Consider the following 27,205-nt stretch of genomic DNA (forward strand, 5'->3'; position numbering starts at 1 on the left):
TAAACTCACACCCTTACTCATTGTGAATTTACAGATAATAAGATTAGTATGTCATTGGTAACACGGACTTCAAAGAAATAGCTCAACTAAGAGAAAAGTTCCACTAAAACTATTAATACATCTAACTTTCTAAATATTAAAACCTAATTACAAAGTATATATAAAGGAAAACAATTCTTTAAAATAACGTCAAAAACAAACGAAAAAAAGGTAACACTTATGAATAAAAAATATTGAATAGTGAAATAATTAGTGCATGAAAGCAATTTCGAACCGTAAAAAAAAACAAGTTAGGTCAATGTGGATCCACACAGTAAAAGTATACAACGTTATAAAAGTAATGGAAAGGTCAACTACCAACTTAATATAGATAAGTATTATTGAAGCAAAACACCGGGACTATAACAAACAAAAAGTGAACAAAAATTAAAACGAATGTTCACTTTTAATACATTTGTCGGGTTTCTTTTTTCTACTGTTAAGTGAATTAAATTATAAAAGTGAAAGAAAACTATAACAAATTCCCAGTAATGAATAAACCCAATCCAATAGGCGTAAACACTAATACAACTAGATAACCATGTATAAACTGACTTAAATAAGATTAGTCAATTTCACTCAAGAAATGTAAACTAAATTACATTTAACTACAAGATAACTAGATTAGCATAGTTCGTAACGACAATAACTGTTTATCAGAGTTGAACAGGTAGATGCTACCATGTTAGGTGAGGTTCTTAAAATAACAAAACCTGATATTATCAGAAGACTGCGTGATTTCTCTCACTGATAAAACTGGTAGCATAATTTCATTGGTTTATTATCTTGCTACCAAAGAGAGCTGATTAAAATTATCACCTAAGTCCTTCTCTTACATTCTCTTTCCACTACTTTGCCTTCTTTAAAAGTTTCAATTCTCACTTGTTATATCCTTTTGTCCTGTTGTCCTGAAATAAGAAAGCTTAACCCTGTAAATACTAAGGTCACTCGTTAGAAACAAGTAGAGGTGATATGTTAAAAGACATAAAGACGCTAATGTACCAACTAATCAAATGAGACATAGGCATACAAAGCTTTTAGAACCCATGCCGTGAATTAGTACAATACTAGCTCACCAGAGTTGATGAGACTGCCAAGATAAGTGAAGAAGGCAATCCATTCAATCACTTCACTCCTTATGTCTAATCTAGGTGATTATTTACGCCAGCCGTGAAGCGAAATTTTCCGTTTAGAAGGGAAGAAATGGATCCCAAATGAAAAACACTGCCATAAGATCCCTAGATCACGGAAGTCGAGCGACAACCAAAGGTCGACAAATATAATTATGATCAAGTACTGATCTCGTCGGAGGGCGAATTCAACATAAAAGCCCCCCCATATATTATCACGTTTGCATATGTTTTGTCATATTTTGTGTGCGCATCATTTTAACACAAAAAAAACATTTCCTCGTAAGCTGTTTTGTATTTTGATATCAGTCCATTCAGATCGCTGAGTCGACAGCTTGATATTTTGGGATTTCATCAGTAAACTAAACCATGAGCCACTGTGCACCAACGACCGTTCACAACATTATTGATCACTTTAACTACCAAAAGTCCGAAACCTTTCTCTATGATACAGACTACAGTATAACCATTTAAAGGGGCTGTAGTAAAACGTGCATGCTCCTCCGAATGAAGGAATGAACAACAATGATCACAAAACGTTACTAAATATCAAAGAACAAATAATAATAAACTCACTCACCATGACATTGATCCGTTATTCTTTTTTCTACATCTAGCCAAAACTGAATGAAATATATAACATTTTGTTAGTATAAACAAATAAAGTTTGGTCAATTTTACAAATAATAATTGATTTTTAAGTGTGAGACAATCCCAAAGATTAAGCACATAGATTTATATAGTAAAACTGTGAACTAAACTATTTATCCTTTGAAGATCAACAACAGCATATGTTTGCGCAAACTGTAATGGAAACATTGATCTTCAGAAGATGAGTGAAGAGTGGATATTATATGCCGAAATCATGGCACCTTAATGCATGCCAAAACACATATTCACAAGCGATAAAAGTATGCAGTCAATTTAAGGTTAGTTGTGATTCGATAAACACAAAATTATAAACTCAAGTGTGAAACCATGAGGACATATTGTCCTCAAAATAATCGGCCGGAATCAATAAACTTTTACGTTTGTTGAAAATATACAACTACGTTTGATGTCATTTTGTAAAGAAAATTCAGTTAAACTAACTTTTCTCTGACTAACAAAGGACGATTTTAGCTAATCCTCGGAAAAACAAATGAGCAAACTTCGTGTGCTATTAATAATTCCGATAACCATACCCCAGTTAATCCAACTACAAGTTCTTTGAAGACTTCACAAGACAGACCGTCATGAAAATTGAGAGCCTCTTTAGATAATAGTTAAAACGTTATTACTACAAAATAAGAACATTTACTTTAAAACAAATCCAAGCAGTCATGTCATTACTATGTAAAGTATATGCTTAATAGATCTAGTAGTAGATAACTAAGAAATTTAGAAATGAGTAGAAATTGACTTACAGGAACGTCAATGAAAAAGGGATTAAAGCCAGGATATGTTGTATCATTCGAGTACATTTTACAAGGATTGGACGAGTTGGTCATGGAGAAACCACAAAATTTAGTCAAGTAAGATTTATCAATCGAAGAGGAAGACAGATGAAACGATGAGTCAGAACTATCTTGTTCATCTTGATGAGTTCCCACCATAGAGTTTCTTGTAGCTGAATGGTTTAAATAGTACGCCAAACCAAAGTACTGTGACTCTTCTAACTCTAGACACTGGCAAACCAAATCAAAAAGCTCACGCCCCAAAGCGAATTTCTGTTTACGGAGATAAATAAAAGATGTTTGTAACAAACAATGATAATGATAGAAATACAGAGATAAATCACGAAATAGTATATTCCCCTTAACTATGTGCAATTACACCATACAGAGAATATCCATACAGATTCGTCTGTTCTTACCGACTAGGAGTTACGGAGCTAAATACAGTGCTGAAAACTGAATAACAATCTGGGAATCCTAGACAGAACATTCCTCTATAATGAGCCAAATGCACTGTAAGTAAGATCTGCGTAAATTTGAGGACAAATATTTTTGATTATAAATAAAACTGTATTCTAAAGTCATAAGAATTACAATTTTACCAGAGTGATCACTCTATTTATCAATCAATGGACTAACCTTTATCATTTGTAGAGCAAGACGACAGAGTGAAACTAAGAAATATACCACCTACATATTCAGTGAAAGTCACTCATGTAAATCAATATTTATTACAAGTAAAACTACCAAGTCAATATGTCACATTCAACCATTATATACAATGATAAAAACTCTTCGTTTAAAAAGATCTCATAATGTATTCGAGTAAAACTAATTTGCAAGGATAATTATTCCTTAATACGTGACACTTCAGAATTGTTTTATTATGATGTGTACATAACAAGTTATTGGGCTGTAAACAATTTACCACAGAAAAAGAACATGTCACTATTCCATAGTTAGACAAACACTCAAAAATATGAGGTCCTATGATTCCTCTCTATTTTCCCACCTATTAGTTTTAAATTATGGACTAAACACGAAATCTACTCATTGCATTGAATATATAATATAATGGACACTAAGTAAGTTCTGCTCACACACCATCTTCGATTCCCTAAGAGATTCTGATTAGCTTGCTACTACTATTCACTTACAAACAACATTTATACATTCATACACTGAGGTAAAAGTTCTCATTTTTTAACTATTGAATTTCATTCTCAAACCTCGTAACAGCGACCCTAGTTGAGGTAGCCAGATAATATCACTAACAAAAAGCCGGATACCTGTAATTGGCAAACGAGTTACATACCTTGATTGGAAATTTAACACTTCCAGAATTCAGCTTAGTACTGGAAAAAGACAATCGGAAAACCAGCTATCTAATATCATACACTAGCCAGTGAAACGCTTTGTAATACTTTAAATGGTTATTTATCAAAAACTGACAGGAAAAGTTAAACTTACACACAAACTAAACCTGAAGCATCTTCCATCAAGACCGATAACAGAACAGTCGATATTTAAATTCGAACGAGAATCCTTCAAACTAGTGGCTTTGCGTAGGAATGATCGTAAACTCTGTCGTACATTTTTTGCCTTCTGTAAATTAGCAGTAGTCCTATCTTGACTTATAGATATATTATCTTCAACAACAGGCAGGGAAGAATCTTCACCAATCAACAAACCATTTGAAGGAAAGGGTAAACTTGAAGTCCTATTTACGACTTCTGTATATCGAGTAGTTACAGGAAGTTCAGAACATTCTAGGGTAGTTTGGTTACGTGGTTGCCAAATCTCATCGGAACAATCAGGGCATTCAGGAGAATGATTGTTCTTCATTGTCACTGAAAGAACTTTGAAAGCACGGCAATCGAGAGCCAGACGCACGCAAATTAATTATTTACAGGTTGGAGAGCGCTCCAAAACATATTACATCTGAAAATATTAAGTGGGGCAAGAAGATAATTACTAGTAGAATCCAAGATTATACAATAGAGTAAAAGAGTCCATTTTCAAAAACAAACTGAAATTTTATTTACTGCAAAATTTGAGAAGTTTGTTGATGACCTAACTATGAAGACTCGATTTTCGCAGTGACCCGGTAAAAATCATAATAAGTGTAACTGTAAAAGAAACCTGACTAAAATAGCACTGGTTTTTAATGAAAAGACCTCAAACATTTAAACATACTTCAAATATATTTAAGTAAATTCCAAGGTAAAGCTGAAGAAAAACTTCCTAAACTTATTAATGACTTACGGAAACTAGCCACAGACTGTTCTTAACCAAGATACCACTTAAAAAACAGAGCAGCTGATAGCTAACTTACCATTATATGTGACTTTCCAGAAGTGCGCTCCCAATTATATTACTTTCACCAGTTAACGAGAAGAAACGCTACAAAGAAGTAAATCAATTATTATGCAGATACTATTGAGCAGACGGTTTTCTATTCTCACCACGCAAAAATTGGAACACACAAGTAAAACGTTTAGATGAAATTTTGGGAATCATTAGGAAACTATTAGCAAACACAGTCAAAGCATCTGATTTTAAACTAAGATTTCCGATAAATCGTTGAGCGGGACTACAGTTTATCGCTAAATTGATCAGATTTAAGACAACAGGTTGAGGATTTTGGAGTGCAATTAATTGATCCATAAGGTTATATAGAATTTTGGCTTTAAAGTATGTCGGTTTATGATGAAAATCTAACGAAAATCTGGACAAACCAACCAGATTTACGATGACAGGTCTTGAGTTTTGGCGAAAAATTAATTTACTCGTTTGGCTAAATAGAGTTTTGGCATTATAGCTGATGTTAGTTCGTGATGAAAAACCTAAATCTAATTACTAACCCTGACCATCAACCGTATATATTAATCTAAATTGCTCAGTTCCATAACCCTGGTTTGGCCGTAGTATGTATGTGTGCATTCTTAAGGTCTTTTTAGAGTCGTTCATCGGTCGTCCATAAATTATAGACTCACCGAAAATCTTAGTCCTTATGTCTAAATCTAACGTTAACGTTAAAATGCGAATCCGGATCTTGGTTCCTTACACCTAATTTCAACCCTCATATGACCCTAGTAAATAAGTGGACATCCTAAAAGTAAACTAACCATCCCTTACAAGTCGTCCATATATTATAGTCAAACGCAATCGGCTTCAATGAAATGTCATCTTCGTGGACCACATTCCGTATTTAGATTCAATCACTCAAGAATTAGTTGTTATAAAATTTCGCCTTGCATAAAGTAGATAAGCCACGGAACGTACAAGGTACAAGTTTACTTTCATGTCCAGCAAGACATACTCACTGTTACAAAATGACCTTCGAACCAAATCTTGCGCCTCACCTTCGATTGAGGAATACTGGTGTACGATCGTAGATGGAATACAAGAAGCTCTGGCTTCAAATGGTTTAAAGGGTTGTGGACGGAATAGACGTTTTCGCTTCAAAGGCTTCCGTGTTTAGTAACAATGGATCACCGATACCTCCAGGCGAGGACCTGGGTATTTTAACGACAATAGAGGAAATTGGTAAATCACAGTAAAGCATTATCCTTAGTCCTTAAGAATAAGTCAAGTTTTGTCTTAAAGGACTCCTGGGAAGTCGCTTATACTAGCTCAACCGGCGGCGAATTACAGCATTTGAAAACTATTACGGAGTAGAAGTTGTGTCCATAGTCCGTTCTGCTATGTTGTGTCTCCAGTTTCTGGGTGTTGCTCCTTAGGTTTGTACTGGAGCTAAACTTAATTAGGTGTTTAAGGGGATTTCCAAAAGTGTTAAGGATACAATTAGGTTACCTCTAAGATGCATATTCTCTAATGGGTAAAGGTTTTGTGACTATAGGCGCTCTTCATAAGGCTTGAACTGATTTCTTGGCTCGCAGATGGATACGTTCCAGAGTGTACTTATCCTTTTAGAGTGAGGGAGGAAATACTATGTTTCCGAATTCTATTCGGAGCGAATGGAACTGTTGAAGATTATGTGGAAAGTTCTACCGTCAAACTGGCCAAAAATGCACTTCAAGGTTATCAGTACAAGGCATTTTTGTTACAGATAACGTAAGACTTCAAATTGTATAGTATCAGTACTCCTAAATATTTTTTCAACTTCTAGAGAGGAGTTCCTTAAGCTGTAAATGTAGTCTGAAACATGTCTCAGATGGACTACTTTACACTTTGAAGTGTTAAAGGTAAGTCACTAGCCATGGATTCTACCTTAAGGAATGTGTTTTGTAACCTATTATATAATTCACAATTATTCGTTGAGTTTATCATCTTTTGGATATAGTGCATTGTTTACCATATTAGGCAAAATAAACGGAAGTATGTTTCAGACTAAGATGTAGCGGTAAATAAATCCCCAAAATAAATAGCCCTGTAAGTTTTCGACATTGGATGCTGACCATATGTTTTAGTGGACTCATCTAGCTGAAGGCGCTCGGTCAGGCATCCGCACCAGATCACGTGTGGTAACGCCGTGCTCAACATCTACCTCAATCGCTAGCCAGATTAGATCAGAGAATTCCGATATATTGGTTATCGCCAAATATACTCTTCCGATCTCCTCGACTCTGTCTTTTGATTTCTCTTGGTGGGAACGAAATATATTAGAAGGTGTTACTGGTAGAAGCGTTGTCAAACACTGAATACCTGTGTCATCTTCATTGGTGAGACCGACGTGATATGGTACACCCAATTTCAACTGTGAGTCTGTTCCTTTTTGGGATTTTTATATATCGTTGCCTTATTTTTTGTTTTTATAAACATTGTGATCATTTTTTCGTGTTTTTTTTCTTGGATACATATATTTTTTTCCTTTCGTTCATTGTCGTACTTCATACTTCATCATGACTGAACAGACACCTAAAGTACTCAAGCTTAAGACTTTGTCCCCACCTTCGTTTCAACTCATGCCTTTCTGGCCCGACAATATCGAAGCCTGGTTTTGCTACGCAGAAGCCGACTTCTCCGAGCACGGCGTGATCGACACACGTGCACAATTCCTCGCAGTAGTCAAGGCACCACCGCGCGAATTCAACAGGTACGTAACACCTAGTATGTTTACTAGTGATGTTTCCGATCCTTACGAAATCTTAAAACGCTCGATTCTTAAACGAGGAGACCTAACCGATCGACAAAGGTTAGATCAACTCTTCAATAACATCGACCTGCAACATGGTTCTGCGACGGACATGTTGCAAAGAATGAGAGAAGTGATAGGCCTAAGAACTTTCAACGAAGGTCTATTCAAACAACTTTTCTTATCTAAACTTCCCCAACAGGTGCAAGCGGTTCTGGTCTCGTTTCAGAACAACGCCTTAGACGAGCTAGCTGCATCAGCCGACCATATTTTAGAAATAACGAAATCGTCTACTACAGAGGTTTTTTCAGTCAAAGAAAAGCCTCAAACGACTCAGAACGACATAATCGAGTTATGTCATACACTTGCGCGTTATCTTAATCTTCGTACCGACCGTAAGAGATCGCGCACTCCACGTAGAAGCATTTCACGTAAGCGATCTGTCTCTAGACCACGAGAGACAGTTAACCCCGACTGGTGCTGGTATCATAACCAGTATGGAAAGTTTTCCAGAAATTGCAGAAAACCCTGCAATTTTCCCAACACGAAACCGACTGACTCGAAAAACAACTCGGGAAACTTCCAAGCCGGCACGCGTTAACGGCAACCGTAGCCGGCGAACATAGCCGTCTGTAATACGTCACAGATGTGACAACGAGAGTTCGCTACTTCGTCGACACCGGCGCAGAAGTTAGCGTTCTCCCAGCAAATCCTAACGATCGACCTCACGAATCGGCTCTAAACTTACAGGCGGCAAACGGAAAACCTATCACTACGTATGGCAAAAGGTACGTTTACCTTAACATGGGTTTACGCAAACCCATTCACTGGATCTTCGTTGTTGCAGATGTATCTATGCCAATCATTGGTATGGACCTTCTACAACACCATAATCTGATCATCGCTACGCGCAGACGGAGGCTAGTAGACGGAAACACTAATTTATCTGCTTGCGCAACTTCTTTTACTGGTTGCAGATTATCCCCAGTCACAGTTAAACATATGATAGACCCACTCTATCAACCACTACTCGATAAGTACCCTGGGATACAGCAAACTCAACCGAAACTACCGTGTGTAACCAGCAATGTTACACATCACATCACGACTACAGGACCACCTGTATTCTCTAAAGCACGACGACTAGCTCCTGAAAAACTAAGGTTAGCGAAAAACGAATTCGATCACATGATAGACTTAGGAATCATACGACCGTCAAGTAGCCCATATGCATCTCCGTTGCACATGGTCCCTAAAAAGGACAGCAACGATTGGCGTCCAACTGGTGACTATCGGCGATTGAACGCGAAAACCATTCCCGATCGTTACCCGTTGCCTCACATTCACGATTTGACAGCTACCTTGAAAGGTACAACTGTCTTTTCGAAAATCGACTTGGTTAAAGCGTATAACCAAATCCCTATGGCTACTGACGACATACCGAAAACAGCTATCATAACTCCTTTCGGACTCTATGAATTTTTGCGAATGCCCTTCGGTCTAAGAAATGCTGCTCAAACATTCCAAAGATTCATAGACGACGTTTTTCGAGGTCTCAACTTCGTACATGCGTATGTTGATGACTGCCTAATCGCAAGTCCAGACAGAGAATCACATCTCAAGCATCTGGATCTTGTTTTCGAACGATTACAAAAACATGGCATTACTGTAAACGTTCAGAAATGCCAATTCGTGACCGACTCGTTAGACTTCCTAGGACACACTATCGATGCTCAAGGTATCCGACCCCTTAGAACCAAAGTGGCGGCCATTCTGGATTACCCAGAACCGACCACCGTCAAGCAATTACGCACGTTCAACGGCCTCGTAAGTTTCTATAGACGTTTCATACCGAAATGCGCATTACTCATGAAACCGCTAACCCACCAACTTCGTGGAAATGCGAAATCCATTAATTTGGACGACACCGCACGAAAAGCATTGTCCACAGTTAAGGAACTGATCGCTAAAGCAACAATGCTCGCACATTAGGACACCGAAGCACCCATAAGTACCGCAGTAGACGCATTCGACCCAGCAATCGGAGGAGTCTTACAACAATGGGTTAACAACTCTTGGCAACCCTTGGCATTTTTCTCTAGAAGGTTGCTAGACACCGAATCAAGGTACAGCACATTCGGTAGGGAACTCCTAGCTATGTATTGTGCTGTACGGCATTTCCAACACTATATCGAAGACCGTGAATTCACTCTTTTCACGGACCATAAACCGCTCACTTTCTCGTTAAGCTCTCCTTCTGACAAGTACTCTCCCCGTGAGTCTCGACAACTGGACTACATTTCGCAGTTTACTTCAGACATTCAACACATCTCTGGAGCAAACAATGTAGTTGCAGACGCCTTATCTCGCATAACTTCCTTGAACAGTTTCCAAGGAATCAACCTTCTTAAACTCGCCGAGCTTCAAAAAGAAGACACTGATCTTCAGCACGAGTTATCGTCCAAAACCCTCAAGTTACGTATCAAACAGGTGGTAACAGGTAAGGAAACCTTACTGTGTGACACATCTACAGGTTGGGATCGCCCAATCGTGCCGAAACGTTATCGAAGCAACGTCTTCAATACGTTGCACAAACTTTCTCATCCAGGTGTTCGTGCAACCATCAAGCTTATAGCAGAACGGTTTTGCTGGCCTGGCATGAATAGAGACGTGAGGGAGTGGGCACGCTCCTGTGTAAGCTGCCAAAAATCCAAGGTCATCAGACACAATAAATGTCCCCTAGGCTCATTTAAAACTCCCGATGCTCGTTTCGACCATGTTCATCTGGATTTAGCAGGACCTTTACCAGATTCAAATGGATACTCTTACCTCTTAACCTGCGTAGACCGTTTCACTCGATGGCCAGAAGCAGTACCTATCAAGGACATCACTGCTGAAACAGTGGCCCGCACCTTCGTCGAACGATGGGTAGCAAACTTCGGTTGCCCTTCAACCATCACTACAGACCGCGGACGTCAGTTTGAATCCGATCTTTTCCGTCGTCTGACCACACTTTTAGGAACCACTCGCTTCCGAACGACTGCCTACCATCCACAAGCAAACGGGTTGGTAGAACGCTTTCACCGACAAGTAGAAGCTTCACTATCAGCTGCAAACGTTTCACAGTGGACCGACGCTCTTCCACTCGTCTTACTAGGTATCCGCAATGCAGTGAAAGCTGACATTGGATACACTGCGTCTCAACTCGTTTATGGAACGACACTTCGACTTCCAGGAGAATTCGTGGATCCTTCATCCTCTTCAATGAACATGGATCTAACCTCCTACACGAACAGGCTTACAAACGCAATGCGTTCAGTTAAACCTGCTTCCACTCGACCTCAATCAACTGATGTTTTCGTTCAACCTGACTTACGATATAGTACACACGTTTTCGTTCGTCGAGACTCGCATCGACGACCTTTCGAATCAGCATACGAAGGACCTTTCAAAGTTGTTCAACGTGAACCGAAGTACTATATAATCGCCTCAAAGCAGCGTATTTAGAAGGAAATCCCATCTACGTCGATTTTCCTTCGGTACAATCGAACGACACGACTCCACTCATAATTCCTCAACCGACAACCAACACTAGCGATGATAATCCGAATGTATCTGAAAACAAACTTAAAACGACGCGTTCTGGAAGAAGAGTTAGATTTCCAGAGCATTTAAACGACTATTGCACGTAAGGTACTACTCGACATTTAATATTATCTCGGTCTTTTTTTACGATATATATTTTTTAAAAAAAACAATTTTAATATGCTTATATTTTTTTAACGATATTACGGGTAAATTAGTTTGTATTCCAATTTTTTCCGCGGACATTGTGTTTTTACGCACATACGAGTGTATTTCGACATGCACTTACATTTTCTTTTTTCTTTTCCAGCCGTCCTGGAAAAGAACGATGACGTTTATGAGGATCCGAAATTTTCATTGTACATTTTCTTTTTTACTATGTTGTACCTCGGTCCTATATAGTAAGGAAAGACGACCAGACGCTGCTAATCCTAGCAAGCTATCAGAAGAGTGTTTACCAACGACAAACTCGCTGGGTTTAAACTTCTGGCTGGCCACGTCTAAGGGTCATCACTAACCCACTAGGGAGGGAGTGATCTGTAGCGGTAAATAAATCCCCAAAATAAATAGCCCTGTAAGTTTTCGACATTGGATGCTGACCATATGTTTTAGTGGACTCATCTAGCTGAAGGCGCTCGGTCAGGCATCCGCACCAGATCACGTGTGGTAACGCCGTGCTCAACATCTACCTCAATCGCTAGCCAGATTAGATCAGAGAATTCCGATATATTGGTTATCGCCAAATATACTCTTCCGATCTCCTCGACTCTGTCTTTTGATTTCTCTTGGTGGGAACGAAATATATTAGAAGGTGTTACTGGTAGAAGCGTTGTCAAACACTGAATACCTGTGTCATCTTCAAAGATTTCGGCCTTTTCATACAGCGGTGATATTACATCCAAAATACCTGTGAGATTCTTTGATAACATATGAAATACTTGCTGGTAAAGGTGTGGTGTTTATATGAACTAATGATTAGTTTTTACCTGATAACTGCCTGATTTCGAATTCCAGATGCAATACGTTTATTTGTGCTCACCTAGTTTTATTCGCTGAGAATTGTACTGTTTTGGGAAGTTCTAGCTGTATATTAATTCAAGTACCACTGATCATCACAATGACGTCGCGATGGAGCCTGTGATGAAACAGTTGGTCATACATTTAAATTTTGATGCTTTTGAGGATTACATAGAAAGTTTCGAAATCTGAACTGTGATAAGCGAAGATGTTGGGAATGTTAATAATGTGACCCATTTTCTTACACTCATCGGAAAAGAAGCCTACAGCTTATTAAAATCTTTGATATTTCCAGAAAAGCCTATTTAACTTTTTCATTCAGCTCTGAAACAACTACCACTAGACCATGTAAAGTGTACGCATTTCGAATGCGGCAGAAGAGGAAAACTTCGTAAAACGAGTCATCCGGACATAAAGGATTCCACCACATTACTTCGTCATCCAAATCAAATGAGTACTCAAGGTTATGTAGACAACGATTTATTGAGGAATTGGGAGGCAGGTTAAGAATGTGAGTCAAAGTTTGGTAAATGTTTGTCGTGTGGCAAATTTCACTCATGTAATTCATGTGTATTTCGTAATGCTAGATGCTTTAATTTTTTTAAAATCGGACACATACAGGTGGTTTTTAATATTATTAGTCGTTTCGCTGCAAGTAATTTTAAACTTTGTAATTTCTATCCTATGAAGTTAATTGCAAAAATGAATCGTACTCAAATCGGGTTCATTACATCATTTTACCAGATATGCATTGTTCCCATGATTTATGTATTTCTAATGAAATTATTTACAAATATGTGGAAGCGCACAAAATCCTGATAAGATCTCTGACGTTATTTTATCAGATGTGGCTTGTCTTAATGATGCACTTATTTCTACTGAAATTTCAATGAAATGCAAGGAACAAGTCCAACATGAGTTAAAATCTGATTACGATCCTTATGGTGTCGCATCAGATGGTATTTGTTTTCAATGTGGATCTTTCACTAGTGTTGTTCCTAATGAACGTGACAAATATATTTCGAATTAGTCGAATTCTAGTCACAGTTCTGTTAATGTGTCAGATGTTGGATATTCTCACAAACAATGTAAGTCGGGTGAAATCTCTAGTCTGTGGTATGATCAATCAGAGAGAATAGCAAGTTTTACCGAAGCAGTCATAGAACCAGTTTGAGTAAGCAGAAAATCCAAATTGAGTTCAAGATTATCCTGATGAGTAGGAGGAAGATAAATATTTCTCACATATAAAAATCGAAGTATGGGATACGAGAAGATAATGCGACTTGGGAACGTTAAATTAGTCATGAAATTGCGATATAAGTACCCTACATTATTTCGTTGCGGAGGGTAATGTTGGAAAGTCTATGGTCCAAATTCTAGATACTAGTGATTTCAGTACACAATTGACATGGTGACTGTGTGTAATTCCAGGACCCAGGTGAGTCCGTTCCAGTTTCAGTTGTTAATTCCAATACTATTGAGTATATTCTAGATCATATAAAGTCTACATCCAATACACAGCCAGATACTCAGAGAGAAACTCCATCATTGAACCATAGCAGAAGAAGAACGTGGCAGAAATTTTATAAGACGATAAGTGAACTTAAAAGCTTCATGATATTTAATAATAATATTGAACATCTTTCCGAGCAAATAATTATGAAGTTGTCTAACGGTCATAATGCTTTCCTCTGGGATTGCAAATGCCTTCTAAAGCAACAAGAGTTTATTTAGATTTACAGATTTATTACTCTCTAGTAGGCAGTGTAATGAAGTAATATCTCTGAGCATGAGTTTATTTGTCGTAACCAAGAAGGACAAAATCATTCTGATATACCCCAACACGCTTATGATCATCAGTCACTTATCACGTCCTGGAAAATAGTAACCTGGCAGGTATGTGTGATAAATTTTAGAAAGATAATGAGTGACACCGAGATAATACACCGAACTAGTTTACTATGGGATATCTACAGACTATCACTTAATATTGACCGAATGGTGGTCGTCATTAGTTGTAACGTTAAGAGCATCAAGTTCTAAATGAATTAGTAATCCCCTACCAGACTGCGGAGACCGAATCGACATCTTTTATTTTATAAATTTATGAAAATGATATTCCTATGGGAGGCGATTCTAGGATGAGTTTAACGTGCTGGTCTTAGTAAGGCAGTCGAGAGACAGCCGAAAGCTTTTAATTCAGATTAAAACATTATGACTAGGTTAATTAATTACCTCCTTGGTTTGCTTAGGAATCAAATGTCATATTGTTTCACATTGATTATTCGAAAGTTTTTCCTCTTAACTGAAGACTGTTCGTAACCTTTGTTTCTGATATGTGGCAATGAATCAACTATAACCACCTTCAAGTCGTTTATATCTCTCCTGATTAAAAAGTGAAAATTTTAATTATTTATCTATTTTTTTCGTGAAAATTAACGTATTAAACAATATTGTTCCAGGAATAAATTATCTTGCACAATAAAACTTGTAGAAAAAAGTGGATTGACAGAGTAGATTTATAGTGCAGGACTAGTGAGTGTTATCTTCATGTACTTCAGAAATGCATTTTTATAAGGTGCATTATGGTTAACTCCTCTTTAAGGTGGAAGGTTTGAGAATTTCTGGGCCTCATTTAAAGCGGATCGTGAACTTTTCGTAATTCATAGACAAAAGCTGAGAATAAATTACAAATGTTGCTAATGGAAAGCAGTAAAAGTGTTGTGGCTAAGTGCTCTGTTGTGTCCTTCGCTTTTTATACAACATGTATTTGAAGTTCCCCGTATTTTTCTTTCCTCAGTGCTATTTTATACGCGTGACGTCAGAACCTGTGAGATGGACCATAGTTCACAATGATTCCCCATTAGTCATAAGCCTCAAATACAGCTCTCACATTCCTCTCAGTCTGCAAGACAGAAGCGACAGAATGCCTTGGGTAAAGTTAAACAGATAGCTCAAAATTCCAAAGTTTGGTTGCACAATTTACCAGGGGGAGTGATTACAATCACAAAAATCATGAGATACCCCATCATGTAACCTTCACCAACACCGGGGGTGTAGACAATGTCCTGCTGGCCAGTCAATTGCTGAAGTTAGAATGAGATATGAGGATACAGCCTGTTATACAATATTTTAAGTTTAATCCAACCAGAGACATCCCTAAGGAATCTTGTGAGACATTCTTCCGCGGAAAAAATCATTTTGCAAGATGCTCCAGAAAACTCGGACTTTGACTGTGCAGACTATGATATTTTAGAGTGAAGATTTGCAAAACAGTCCATGAATCTTAAGGACATATTGAGTGAACCAGTGGTGCGACTATCCAAAGAGGTTGAGGATTCTGGACTCCGCAAATGATGACAACCTTCTCATCCTTCCAAATAAGAGCTCTCACTATCTAAGCTTCTTGTGCCAATAGAAGTCAGCTACCCACAGACATGCACATGTACCCTGAAAGACAACAATATGCAACTAGTGAGAACAAAACCAAATTGCAGCTGACCATTCCCCTGTGGACTGTCAAGAACAAGGAATGAACGTAGATGGGATGGGAACTGTCAACTCGGGAAACCTTGTTTAGGTAGGTTGCCCGTCCATCCACATAAGGTCTAATTAAACAAACAAGACTCAGTTCTCCATTTTCGGATATAAAACATAAACTGCTTTCATGCAAACGCTGCAAGCTTACTGGATAAAATGGACGAGTTGTGTCAACTGAATAACGCTATTAACACTCGTCTACAGAATGTCTACCGTTGATATCATTTACGGCAATCGTATTGTGGAGAGATTATCCCGATCTAGAAATCTCGGTTACACTCATATACTGATTCTAGGACACTTCAATCTTCCCATATTCAACTTCGCTGGACACAATCATGGTGGGGGTGATAACGCCGCTGAAGCTCGGTTCTTCAAGCTCATTGAAGAGCTAAGATCACTCGAAAATTTGAAACTCTTAACTCGGTTAAGAAACATTACCGTGCCACTAAGTTTAGACTGCATATTTACGAGAGAAGATTTCCTGATTGATCACCTCTTATTACTGGCTCCCATATGAAAAGTAATAGCGCCATCATAGCCTACAAGTTTGTCAGCAAAACTGATAATAATAATAATAACAATAATAATTATATATATTTCTGTATGCGCAGGTACACGCCATTTTTACAGGCATGATCTACAAAATACAACACTTGTTGGTTCACAAAATGCTTCGCAACTTATTAAGTTTATAGTTGTCATAAAGTATACTCGTAGGGCGCTTGCTGTAAACCGTGACCTTGAGGAGACATGTACGTCGAGTTTGTTCCAGACGTCAGAATTTTCATAGCTATGCCCTCAGAGCAAACTTCTGAAGAAGAAAAAAAGAGAAACGGAAGAGCAGAAAGGCACTTGGATATGAACGCCAAACGTTGCTTAACATTGTGTAGTAGAACAGACAGAGGTATAATAAATTAGATTAAATTCATATCTCTTGTTAGAGTGAAACGAAGTCAGAGGCTCCATATAAGAGATTGTAGTAATAAAGAACAATTATTTGTGTCGTTTAACAAGTTGGAGTAAGCTCACATGAAAGGAGGGAAGTCAAGGTTGGTACAAGGGAAACGGTTTATTAGAAGGGTGTAAATATATAGAGGGTAAAGTGTTAAGAATACCAATGACTATATTTTGTGTTGTCTAATTTTTTTCTTTCTTTTCTTCTTGTTGTCCATCTGATGCCAGCCACACAATCCTAGGGTAAAAGTCCGAGTTAGCATGTTATAGGTTGTCTTAGTAGAATAGCTAATCCAGCATAATATTGGAAACATGAGTCTGAGTGGTGAGCGTAAGAAGATAATCTATATCACAGATTGATTGACTTATTCCCAATCATAAAGAGCCTGATACATTCAAAATGTTCTGCCCCACAACACGGGTGGATTGAAGTTATCGCCCTCACCATCAATGCTTGCTGGTCAGTAACTCCACTCTCCCTCCTTTTGTGATGTTAGGCTCATTTAGGCTTATTTTTGTATATACGTCATACCTCACACAATCCTCTGTCTCACAACCTGTTGGAAAGCACTATTTCTATAAGTACCATTTTACAAGCTTATCAGGCAGTTGCAAGCTATGGACTGTGGGTAAGGCATCCCTGCAGTGCTTTTGTTGACTATAGTATAAAGTATAGTTTGTCAATCAGAGTATAAGCATTAAAAAGGGTATAATGTAGGATGGTTGTTTATTAAAGCAGGCGGAAAAGTATATGAGTTGTAGATAAGGTAACGAGTGGAGAAATAGTAATAATTGCTAGTCAACATAGTGTACAGAAGAGTAAAAAGTTAATTCAGGATAAACAGGAAGAAACTCACAGTAACTTGGTGCTGATGTTATTTTGTGTTGTCCTAACCAGTTGATTGGTAACAGTCTCCATAGATGCAAGACCACTGGTAGTAGGCAATCGACTGTGAGGTCCTCTTGACTTTTTAGGGTGGTAGTGAGCGTCCCTTAGCGACCGCGTTTAGATGAACAGTATCGATAGGATCAGTGAGTTACCTGTCTACTTCAAGTGAAAAATTAGGGTGGAAAAAGTAACTAGTACAACTGCAAAGTAGGAAAAATAAGGCAAACTGAACTTGAAGTCCATTTTGGTCTAGACATAGAGAGAGCCTATGATGTCTGAGTGAGGCACAGATGTATTCGTACGTGCAAGATCAGTGCAAGTGAGGGCTTGATCGAGCAGTTTTACAAACGTATGTAGTTCAACTGCCATGCAAATTTCGGAAGGAAGACTATTCCATAATATGGCATACTTGGTGAGGAAGAAGTTTTCCCGAGTTTTTGATCTGTATTTCTCAACCTTGACCGTAGATACTTTGTTTCGAAGTCCGTATTCATGTGAATCTCGGGCAAGAATTATCTTACATGTTGAATAAGTAAGGTTTTTGAGTAGTTTGAAGTAGAGAATCAAATTAGACCTAAGCCTTCGCCCCCAAAGGGGTGCTATTCCTAAGATTTGGCATCGGGAACTGTAGTCAATGACCGAGTCAGTCTTAAGTATTTTGCGGGTGAAGTCTCGTTGTATTCCTTCCACCTTTAGTATATCAGATAGGCGTAGGTTGGAAAATAAGAACGAGCAGTATTCAACGATAGGTCTTACACAAACTTTGTAAAGAAGGATTTTAGATTCATTTTGATAGAAATTACGGAGGATGAAGCCAAGCAATTTCCGCATTTTGGATGCTTTGGCTGAGATGTGTTCAGGGAAATTAAGACTGTGTGGGTAATCTACCCCCAGGTCAGTTACTGATGCCAGTCTGGGCAGTGTGTGATTGCTAAGTGTTAGTTTCGTTTTAAGAGATGTGTCTCCTTTACATAACCAGCCGCATTTCTCCGTGTTGAGCTCTAACCTCCAGCGTTTGCACCAGTCGTCTACCATGTTGAGTTCATGTTGGATTGTTTGCATAGTACTGCGTAAATCGCAAATGTCAGTTTTATAGATGACTTTTAAGTCATCGGCATAGAGGTAGGTTTTACCTGTGCTAAAGCACTTGCATATATTGTTGATGTAGATTATAAAGAGCAATGGACCCAAGACACTACCCTGCACAAAACCACTGGTTATTGGTCAAGGTGTAGATGTTTTAGAGCTAATCTGTTCGTAAGAAAAGACTTGATCCATTGCAAAAGGGGATTTATAATCCCAACCGACTTAAGCCTGTTGATTAGAAGATTATGAGGTACTTTATCAAAGGCTTTGTTAATATCGAAGTATAGTATAATAACTAGTTTCTTCTGGTCGCGTATACGAGTAACCTCGTTAAAGAAGTCTATCAGGCATGTACTGCACGACCTTGTCCTAATAAAGCCGTGTTGTGACGGATCTAAGGCATCCTACTAACAACAGGCGTTATAATTAAAAACGGTCGGATGTCCACCATCAATTTGACGTGGATGCTCATCTGTATTTCTTACTGCATATGGTCATATGTGTTACGAAAATCTATCCTATATATATTCCTCAAACATCACGAGCACCATACAGAGACAATGAGCCGCACTCTTTGAACGCTAAGATGCAAAATCGCAGCCAACGAACTAGTGTTGACAAAACATAAGGGCAGTTCAAACAAGCGCGGAACCAGTGAACAAAGGCAATAAGAAAAAGTAGGCAACTGTAACACGTAAGAATTATCCTGGACGTCGGAGTGGTGTTCCATAAGCGAGTTTAGCCGCGCTGTATACAATCTCAGCTTCCATTATATTGTAAATTCCAAGTAACATGAGTGGCAGAGCGTCGTTCCAATGTGAAACGATCGCAACTGAGAGTGGAGTTTCCAACAACCTGTGGAATCGTTCTGCTAACTCGTTGGCTTATGGGTGGTAGGTGGTTGTACGGAAAAGTGTAATTCCTGATAGTGTAGTAAAACAGCTGAAAAGTTTAGATACGAACTGGCACCCACGGTCTGTAGTGGTATTTGAGTGGCAGACGAAGTTTTCTATCCACGTGGGTCACTATTTCAGCAGCAATATCCTAGATAGGTACTGCACTTGACCGTCATGTGAAACGGTCTTTACACGTTTAAAGGCAAGAGTCTGGTAAGGGTTCTACCAAATCAAAATAAACATGGCCGAAACGAGCATCGGGAGTTTTGAAAGAGCCTAAGGGACATTCGTCGTGTCCAATCACCCTAGCTTCCTAGCAGCTTACATAGGAGCGTATCCATTCTCTCATACCAAGCCAACAAAATCGTTATGCTATGAGCTTGATGTTTGATCGATCACCTGGATGAGAAAGCTAGCGTAATTTATTGATGACGTTCCGTCGATAATGTCTCGGCACGATTGGACGATCACCACGTGTAGATGTGTCATATAGCAAGGTTTACTCATCCGCTTTCATTTGATTGATCCTTAGTTTCGGTACTGTCGAAGAGAATTCGTGTCGAGGATCAGTGTTTACTTTCTGAGTTAGGCGTGTTTAAAGAGGTTGGTTACTTGGAAACTGATCAAGGAAGTTATATGGGACAAGACGTCCGCCACTAGATTGTTTTCCTCAGTAATGTATTGTATATCCGAGGTAAAAAGAGAAAGGTAGTCTACTTTTTGAGACACTCGAGAGGAGTACTCGTCAGAAAACTAGCTTCAAGAGAAGGTAAAAGGATTTTTATCTGTTAACAGAGCGAATTCTCGGCATTCCGCAGAGTGTTGAATGTGCTGTACATCACAATACATGGCTGACTTCCATACCGAAAGTGCTATACCTCGATTCGGTGTCTAGTAACCGTCTCGAGAAGAATACAAAAGGTTGCCAGCTGATACTGATGGGTGCTCTGATGTTCTGGTGTGCCAGAATAGTTGGTTTTATGATGATTTCCCTGACTAAGAAGAGTGCCTTCTTGTGTTGTCGTCCAAATTGATGATTTTCGAATGTGTATAAGATGTTGATCTCTTAAGGGTTTCATTAAATGCTCACATTTTGATATGATAGGTGCTTCTACGATTATGATGAATGTTAAGATAACGAGTGAGTGTACGATAGAGATCTGTAACGTCGTTTTATGCCGTTTGAGGCTTTTCTTTGACAGAATAAACCTCGGTGCCGGGGTTTCTGGTGATTTCCAGAATCTGATCTTCAGATGTAGCCAAAACAAGAACCGCTCACACAAGTTGAGGAAGCGTAGACCAGATCAGTCCAAAATAACTGTCGTCAAGGATCTGTTGAACAGTGACCTCTCACATTCTTGGATACATTTCTGTCTCTGAGACGTGTTGCAATTCCACGTTGTGGAAATGCTGGTCTAACTTTTATCAGTCGGTCAGGTCTTCTTTGAAGTGTCGTCAAGCTCTGAAATACCACTAGTGAACATATTGGTTTGACGTGCCTGTCACGATCCCGCGTTATCCCGTTCACTACCGCGAGGAATTGCGCAGGCGGGGATATCAGGCAGTGTTCATGGAAGTGTGCTCCTGTGTAGCAGAACCAGGCCTCTATTCATCGGGGCATAATGGCATGAGTTGAAGATTGAGAGGCTAAATAGTCTTAATCTTAAATAGCTTAAGGGTCTGTCCTTCCATAACGAAGATAAATTGTACTAAAGGACAAAAAATTATCCGGAAACATAAGAAATATCACTACATGTAGAAATGAAAACTAAAAAACTCTATATAATGTTACAACATGTGACGGACCCACAGTTTAAAATCGGTGTGCCAGATCATGTCGAGCTCAGAACTAAATATGTCACAGTTATCCAGAGGTTGACAAAGCTTTTAAAAGTTATACCTTTATCATCGATATATACCGACCCAGGTGGATCAGGAGTCAGAAATGAGAGAGTTCGAAGATATATTTTGAAAGCTATCAATAAATCGATAAGCTTCTGCTTAATGCTGACTAGCAGTTGCAAGGGATGAGTAGTAGGGCGTACCCACTGGTGATCTGGTGCGGATGCGTGGCCAAGTGCCCTCAGCCAGAGTGTGTTTTTTGGAAATAATGAAGTCAGCATTAATGTCGAAGACTTACAAAACTACTTATTGTGGGGATTAATTTACCGCTACACAGATAATTTCGTGGACTCAAATTAAAACCTTATGAAAGGTGCTTCACACCACTGTTTCTTCATTCATTAAAGAATAAGAGTTTCAAAGGTGGTCTCCTTATTACTTTCATCATCCTAAGCAATCCTGGGTATCTCTCAAATACCATCTTAGACTCAATACTAACACAAACCTTGGGGGTAACACTCAGGATCTAGAGACACAACATTGCGAACTTAACTGTAGGCATATCTTCTGCTCATTATGAGTAGTCATAATCTTGAATTTGCTGCCAAGAAGTCGTTTGAGAGAAAACTAGCTATATCCCTAGGGACTCAGGACAGTATCTCACAATAACTTACTAATATTTCTCTTTTTGTATCTATATATGCCAAAGTTCATGCCTGCCACTGCCATAAGGCTTTAGAGCCTGTTATGTGGGAGCTTCTTCTGTTCCGTTCAGAACCATATGAACTATTTGAATACAAGTTGCTTTAAGGATATTGGATATTGAAGTTGAAGGTGACACTAACGTGGGATGTAGGGTTTGTTGCGTTATATTGTGATTCCTCGTAGTCTTGCGGTCTTGGCAAATGTCTCGGGTTCCATTCATGCCAAAAATTACTTCCAAGTGATTAGTTTTGACAACGTTGAACATCTTTCCAGGCTAACACACGTCGATTGTATTGATACGTATTTTTCTTGTATATATGAAATATCGTAATTAAATGTTGCTAGGTTTTCCACGTAAAACTGTGTATGATGCTACTGCACACTGAGTTATTTTTAATTTTACTCAAACCAGGTGTTATTTGTTGCAGATCTAGTGTGCTCACCACTCCATCAGTCGTAGAAAATCTTCCACCCAAGCTCCCAACTTCGGGGGAATTTTTGGGAAATCCCCATAGTGAAATAGCCTTCCCCAAAGTTTGGGGTTTTTGTGCCACCTCCCCAAAGTTTACTATAGCGGCTTCCCCAAGATGTTCCAAATTTTCCCCAAAATTGGGCGCTTGGGCGGATACACATTTAAAATTGCGTCCTAGAGAATCAAGTTTCTGGTTGTTCTGTCTTTGACAATTGTCTTGTCCCGGGTTAGTCTCTAAACCTAATGGAGGACTGAACTGTCGTCGATTGAACATGTACTACGCCTTTTTGAGAAAAAAGTTAAACCAATTGCGTTTCAGTCCTCAAGTGTTGTTGAGCACAGCTAATCTTCTAATACCACATATCATAGATAAATCAACAAGGCTCTCTTCCTATGATGTTTCAAAGCCCTATGACCCAGTCCTGTCTAAGATGGGGTACTAGTGAAAGATCTGTTGTTCTACGGAAATATGTGTTTACAAAACTTTTCATGAACGTGTCATATCTGGATTGGTTCACTCTTTCTTATCAGCGCACTTGTTCCTTACATTACTTCTTTTTGTCGTAATATCTTATTGTCACTTGTAAATGTTCAATTTGTCACTTTTCCATGTTTTAGGTAGAATGAAACTTAAACTTCAAAACCAGTAAGAATGATTATTATCGTTTAGCTTATTATATTTTAACACTGCCACTTTTAAAATTAATAAGTTTATCAGGAACCATTTATTTCAGGCATCCAAAGGGTGCTTTCACCTTCCAAATAAGGGGTAAAGTGTTTGTGACTTCAGCATCTAAACTGTAGTGTAACCACTTATTAACAATTGGTCAATTCAGTTTTTGAAATGTGATTCTTAAAATCAAGGTTGTATTTATATACATGTATGTCGTTTCTAATTGTCTGTTTTCATTTTACTACAAAATTTACTAGCATTATTAGCTTATCGTCATCAACTCGATCACCAAGGGTTCTATATTTTCTTCGTTGAGCTTAGGGAAATAACACTTTTATCTTCTGTTGTTCAGTTATGTGAAGAGAATCAAATGCTCATAGTTGTGGTTAAACAAAGTTCTCAACGTACTTAGCTTTATTGTCACGTCATTATGGAGGCCTCAGGAGAGTTCTGTGTTTACGAGGTAATCAGAGCAGCATATTAAATATGTCATTCAGGTAAAAGCTGGAGATTCACTGTCGGCTATCGCTGCCCAGTTGGGTTTTGTAACCCCTACTCAGATTGCTAGAGCCAATCATTTACCCCTCATGAGTTATGGCCTCCCTCCCGTTTTTCCTGGTCAACGTTTAATTATTCCAACAGCTGCACGTGCGAATTGCAGTGTAAGTTTATTATAATATATTTTTTGGAGTGTAATGATTGACTTTGCTTATAAATGGTCATTAAAATGTAGTACTAATTGGAGAATAAGGAAAATTAATAGTATTTTTTAAATGCTATATGAACATCCATACTCTAACGAGCACTCTAGATTAAGGTTTATTAGGAAATGCTTTAATTAAACTACAAATCAATGAACCGTGTCTGTTTTAACGGATTTCATCAATATTTTTTTAGTTGGATAAATAAAAAGTTTATGATCAACTGGGCATCCATATAAATCAATGGAACTATAAATTAGTTCGATGAGACTCATTTGCATGTAGAATTCCTTAGTTTGCTTGAAAAAATCCCACATTTGAATTTATCGCAATCATATCCTGAGCTCGGTCTTTGTAGTTAAAGTTTCCCATAAAATTCCATTGCTACTACATTGAGCACAGAATAAATGAAGTGTTTATTTCCGTAATGTATGTTCTTTCCACTTTCAACGTCTTTTCCTTATTCCCTCTTCATCTGCAAGCTGGTTTGTTCTCTCCTGCAGTAGGCTGTTGCTGATCTTATCCGGCTAACGGACATTAAGTATCATGTGTAGATAAATACTTATACTTTTTGATGACAATTGTGGTAGTTCTCCAGGCTTTAGCTCCGTACAGCAGAAGTTTTGACGTTCGTATTGAAGATTCCAACTTTGCTGTTAACTTTCAGACAGTCCTTCTAAGTCCTATATGTTGTTCAACTGTAGGAACGCTGCCCTTACTTTGTCAATCCTTTCCTTTACGTCTGCATCAGATCCTCCTCGTTCATCGATGATGCTGACCATTCAGGAGCGTGGAAGATTGCACATCACCCAGAGCTTCTCCATCAAGTGTGATCGGGTTGGCGCTCTTCGTGTTCTATTTTAGGATCTTGGTTTTCCTCTTGTGTATGTTGAGGCCTACTGGTGCAGAGGCTGCTGCTACACTAGTTGTCTTCATCTGCATTTGTTGCTATGTATGGGATAATCTGCGAAGTTCAAATCCTTTAGTTAGATCTAATCTCTCTATTGTATTCCGTGCTTCCCCTCAAATGTCTAGCTCTTCATAATCAAGGCAACGACTAGAAAAGAGAGAAAGGGTGGTAGTAGGCAACCTTGTCTGCCTCCGGTCCTCACTTGGGATGCGTCTGTCGGTTGTCCTCCATGCACGACTTTGCACTGTAGTCCGTTGTATGAATCCTGGATGATATTGACGGTCTCAGGTACACCATAGTGTCGAAGAAGTTTCCATTGGGTCCTCCTATACGCACTATCAAACGCCTTCTCATAGTCAATGAAGTTGATGTATAGTGACAAGTACCACTCAACTGATTGTTTGACGATGATCCGTAGTGTCGCAATTTGATCTGCGCACGACCGATCCTTACAGAATCCAGCCTGTTGATCTCGAAGTCGGTTGTCTACTGTGTCTTTCATCCGGTTCAGCTACACTGTTGAAAACTTTCCCTGGTACTGACAATAGTGTGATGCCTCTGTAGTTTTCACATTTACTCAGGTCTCCTTTCTCTGGTGTCTTGATGAGGAATCACTCTCTTCTGTCCGTCTGCACATTTGCTTTCTCGAAATCTTCCTGAATAGAACGTGAAGTATACTTGCAGTTCTATGTCTGACTTCAGAGCTTCAGCTGGCATATTGTCAGGTCATACTGCTTTCCCACTCCTGATTCGTCTGATGATCGGTCATCCTGATTTCTTCGATTGTTGGTTGGGTGACATCTATAGGAAGGTTTGTAGGTGCTGCTTGGATGTCCGGTGGATTCAATGGAGCTGACCTATTCGAGAGTTCCTCAAAGTGTTCTTCCCATCTGTTCCTCTGTTCTTGAATCTCAGTGATTGTCTTGCTTTTTTTGTTCTTGACCGCTTCCTCTGGTTTACTATATTTCCCTACTAGTTTCTTCGTTGTGTCGCATAGTTGTTTGATATTTCCTGTTGCAGCTTTTACCTCTGTCGCTGCTAGGCCGTCCACATATTTCTGCTCGTCAGCTCTAATACTCTTCACTTGTTTGCTTCTATGTATTCAGCTTGTACCTTGACTTTCTCTGCTCGTGTTCGGCTGTTGTTAATCGCTGTCTTCTTTTTCTTCCTTTCTTGAATCTTATCTAGGGTTTCGACAGAGATCCATTCTTTATGATGATACTCTTCCGATCCAGAACCTCCTGACACATTGAAGTAGGTGCTTCTTTGATCCCACTCCAGATACCCTCCATCTTACTTTCTTCTTTCAGTAGATCCTGTAAGTCTTGGAACTTTTTGCTGCGAGCTTTCTTGAATTCGTTGAGTTTGTCAGTATCTCGAAGGAAAGCTGTAATAAACCTTAGTACTGCTGTTTGTCCAGTTGTCCATTGCTTCTTTAGCTTCAGTTTGATTTTGGCCACAACCGGGTGGTGATCTAAAGCTATGTCAGCTCCTCTCCTGGTTCTCACGTCTTCCATCGACCTTTTGAATTTTTTAGTGGTGCAAATATGATCGTTCGAGTTCTGTGTACTGTGATCCGATGAGACCCATGTAGCTTTTTGTATGCGTTTGTGGGGGAATATTGTGCCACCTATAACCACTTTGTTAAATGAACATAAATTCTCAAATCTGTCACCGTTCTAGTTCTTTTTTCTCAGTCACTCCATATTGTCCCATGATATCTTAATATCTGGTGTTGTCCATCCCTACTTCGGCGTTTAGGTCTCTCATTAGGATGGTCAGGTCGTTTCCTGAGCACTTCGCTATGATCGATTACAGTCTCTCATAAAACTGTTGCTATTACTCGTGGGTGCATAATGCTGGATAAGATTCATTGTAATTCCCTCCTTTGTTGTCAAAGATGCTTTGATGATCCTGAGTCCATGAGATTCTTACCTTACCATTGCATTACATGCTTCTTTGAACAGTATCAGAGAAACTGTCTGAGTGTGTGGAGCATTTTCTTCGTGACCAGAGTACATCAGCGTGTCTCCCAAATCTAATTTTTTCTCTCCAGCTTGAGTCCAATGGGTTTCACTTAGTCTGAACACCGTCAAGTTGTGTCTCCTGATTTCTACAACTATTTGATTGATCCTCCCGATCTCCCACATTGTCTGAACATTCCATGTACTTGTGTTAATTGTTGGTGTGGTTGTTAGAAGGGTAATCGGCCTTGTGACTTCCGAAGAA

At 38.8% G+C, this 27,205-nt stretch overlaps 2 protein-coding genes across 4 annotated transcripts in view; one reads left to right on the top strand and one right to left on the bottom strand.

Annotated features, from left to right (window-relative positions):
- The window catches only part of FRM-1_1 (erythrocyte membrane protein band 4.1-like), a 41,466-nt gene extending 35,497 nt beyond the window's left edge, over positions 1-5,969 (bottom strand). Inside the window, exons 1-5 of the mRNA XM_051209836.1 lie at positions 5,891-5,969; positions 4,941-5,008; positions 4,076-4,546; positions 2,576-2,878; positions 1,750-1,792 (exon numbers count right to left, since the gene is read on the bottom strand). Coding sequence (XP_051075300.1) covers positions 1,750-1,792; positions 2,576-2,878; positions 4,076-4,450 — 721 coding nt within the window. The 5' untranslated portion in view covers positions 4,451-4,546; positions 4,941-5,008; positions 5,891-5,969. The remainder of the gene's footprint in view (positions 1-1,749; positions 1,793-2,575; positions 2,879-4,075; positions 4,547-4,940; positions 5,009-5,890) is intronic.
- A 16,385-nt stretch (positions 5,970-22,354) lies between these two features.
- MS3_00010233 (uncharacterized protein) overlaps positions 22,355-27,205 on the top strand; it is a 30,240-nt gene continuing 25,389 nt past the window's right edge. Inside the window, exons 1-4 of one of the 3 annotated variants that reach the window (XM_051218592.1) lie at positions 22,355-22,458; positions 23,311-23,338; positions 23,623-23,828; positions 23,863-24,027. In XM_051218592.1, the coding sequence (XP_051075301.1) occupies positions 23,796-23,828; positions 23,863-24,027 (198 nt within the window). In that variant the 5' untranslated portion in view covers positions 22,355-22,458; positions 23,311-23,338; positions 23,623-23,795. The remainder of the gene's footprint in view (positions 22,459-23,310; positions 23,339-23,622; positions 23,829-23,862; positions 24,028-27,205) is intronic. The other 2 variants (XM_051218593.1, XM_051218591.1) reach the window with 2 other exon arrangements.

Source organism: Schistosoma haematobium, chromosome 1 (assembly GCF_000699445.3).
Source record: "Schistosoma haematobium chromosome 1, whole genome shotgun sequence".
In the NCBI taxonomy this organism is placed as follows: domain Eukaryota; kingdom Metazoa; phylum Platyhelminthes; class Trematoda; order Strigeidida; family Schistosomatidae; genus Schistosoma; species Schistosoma haematobium.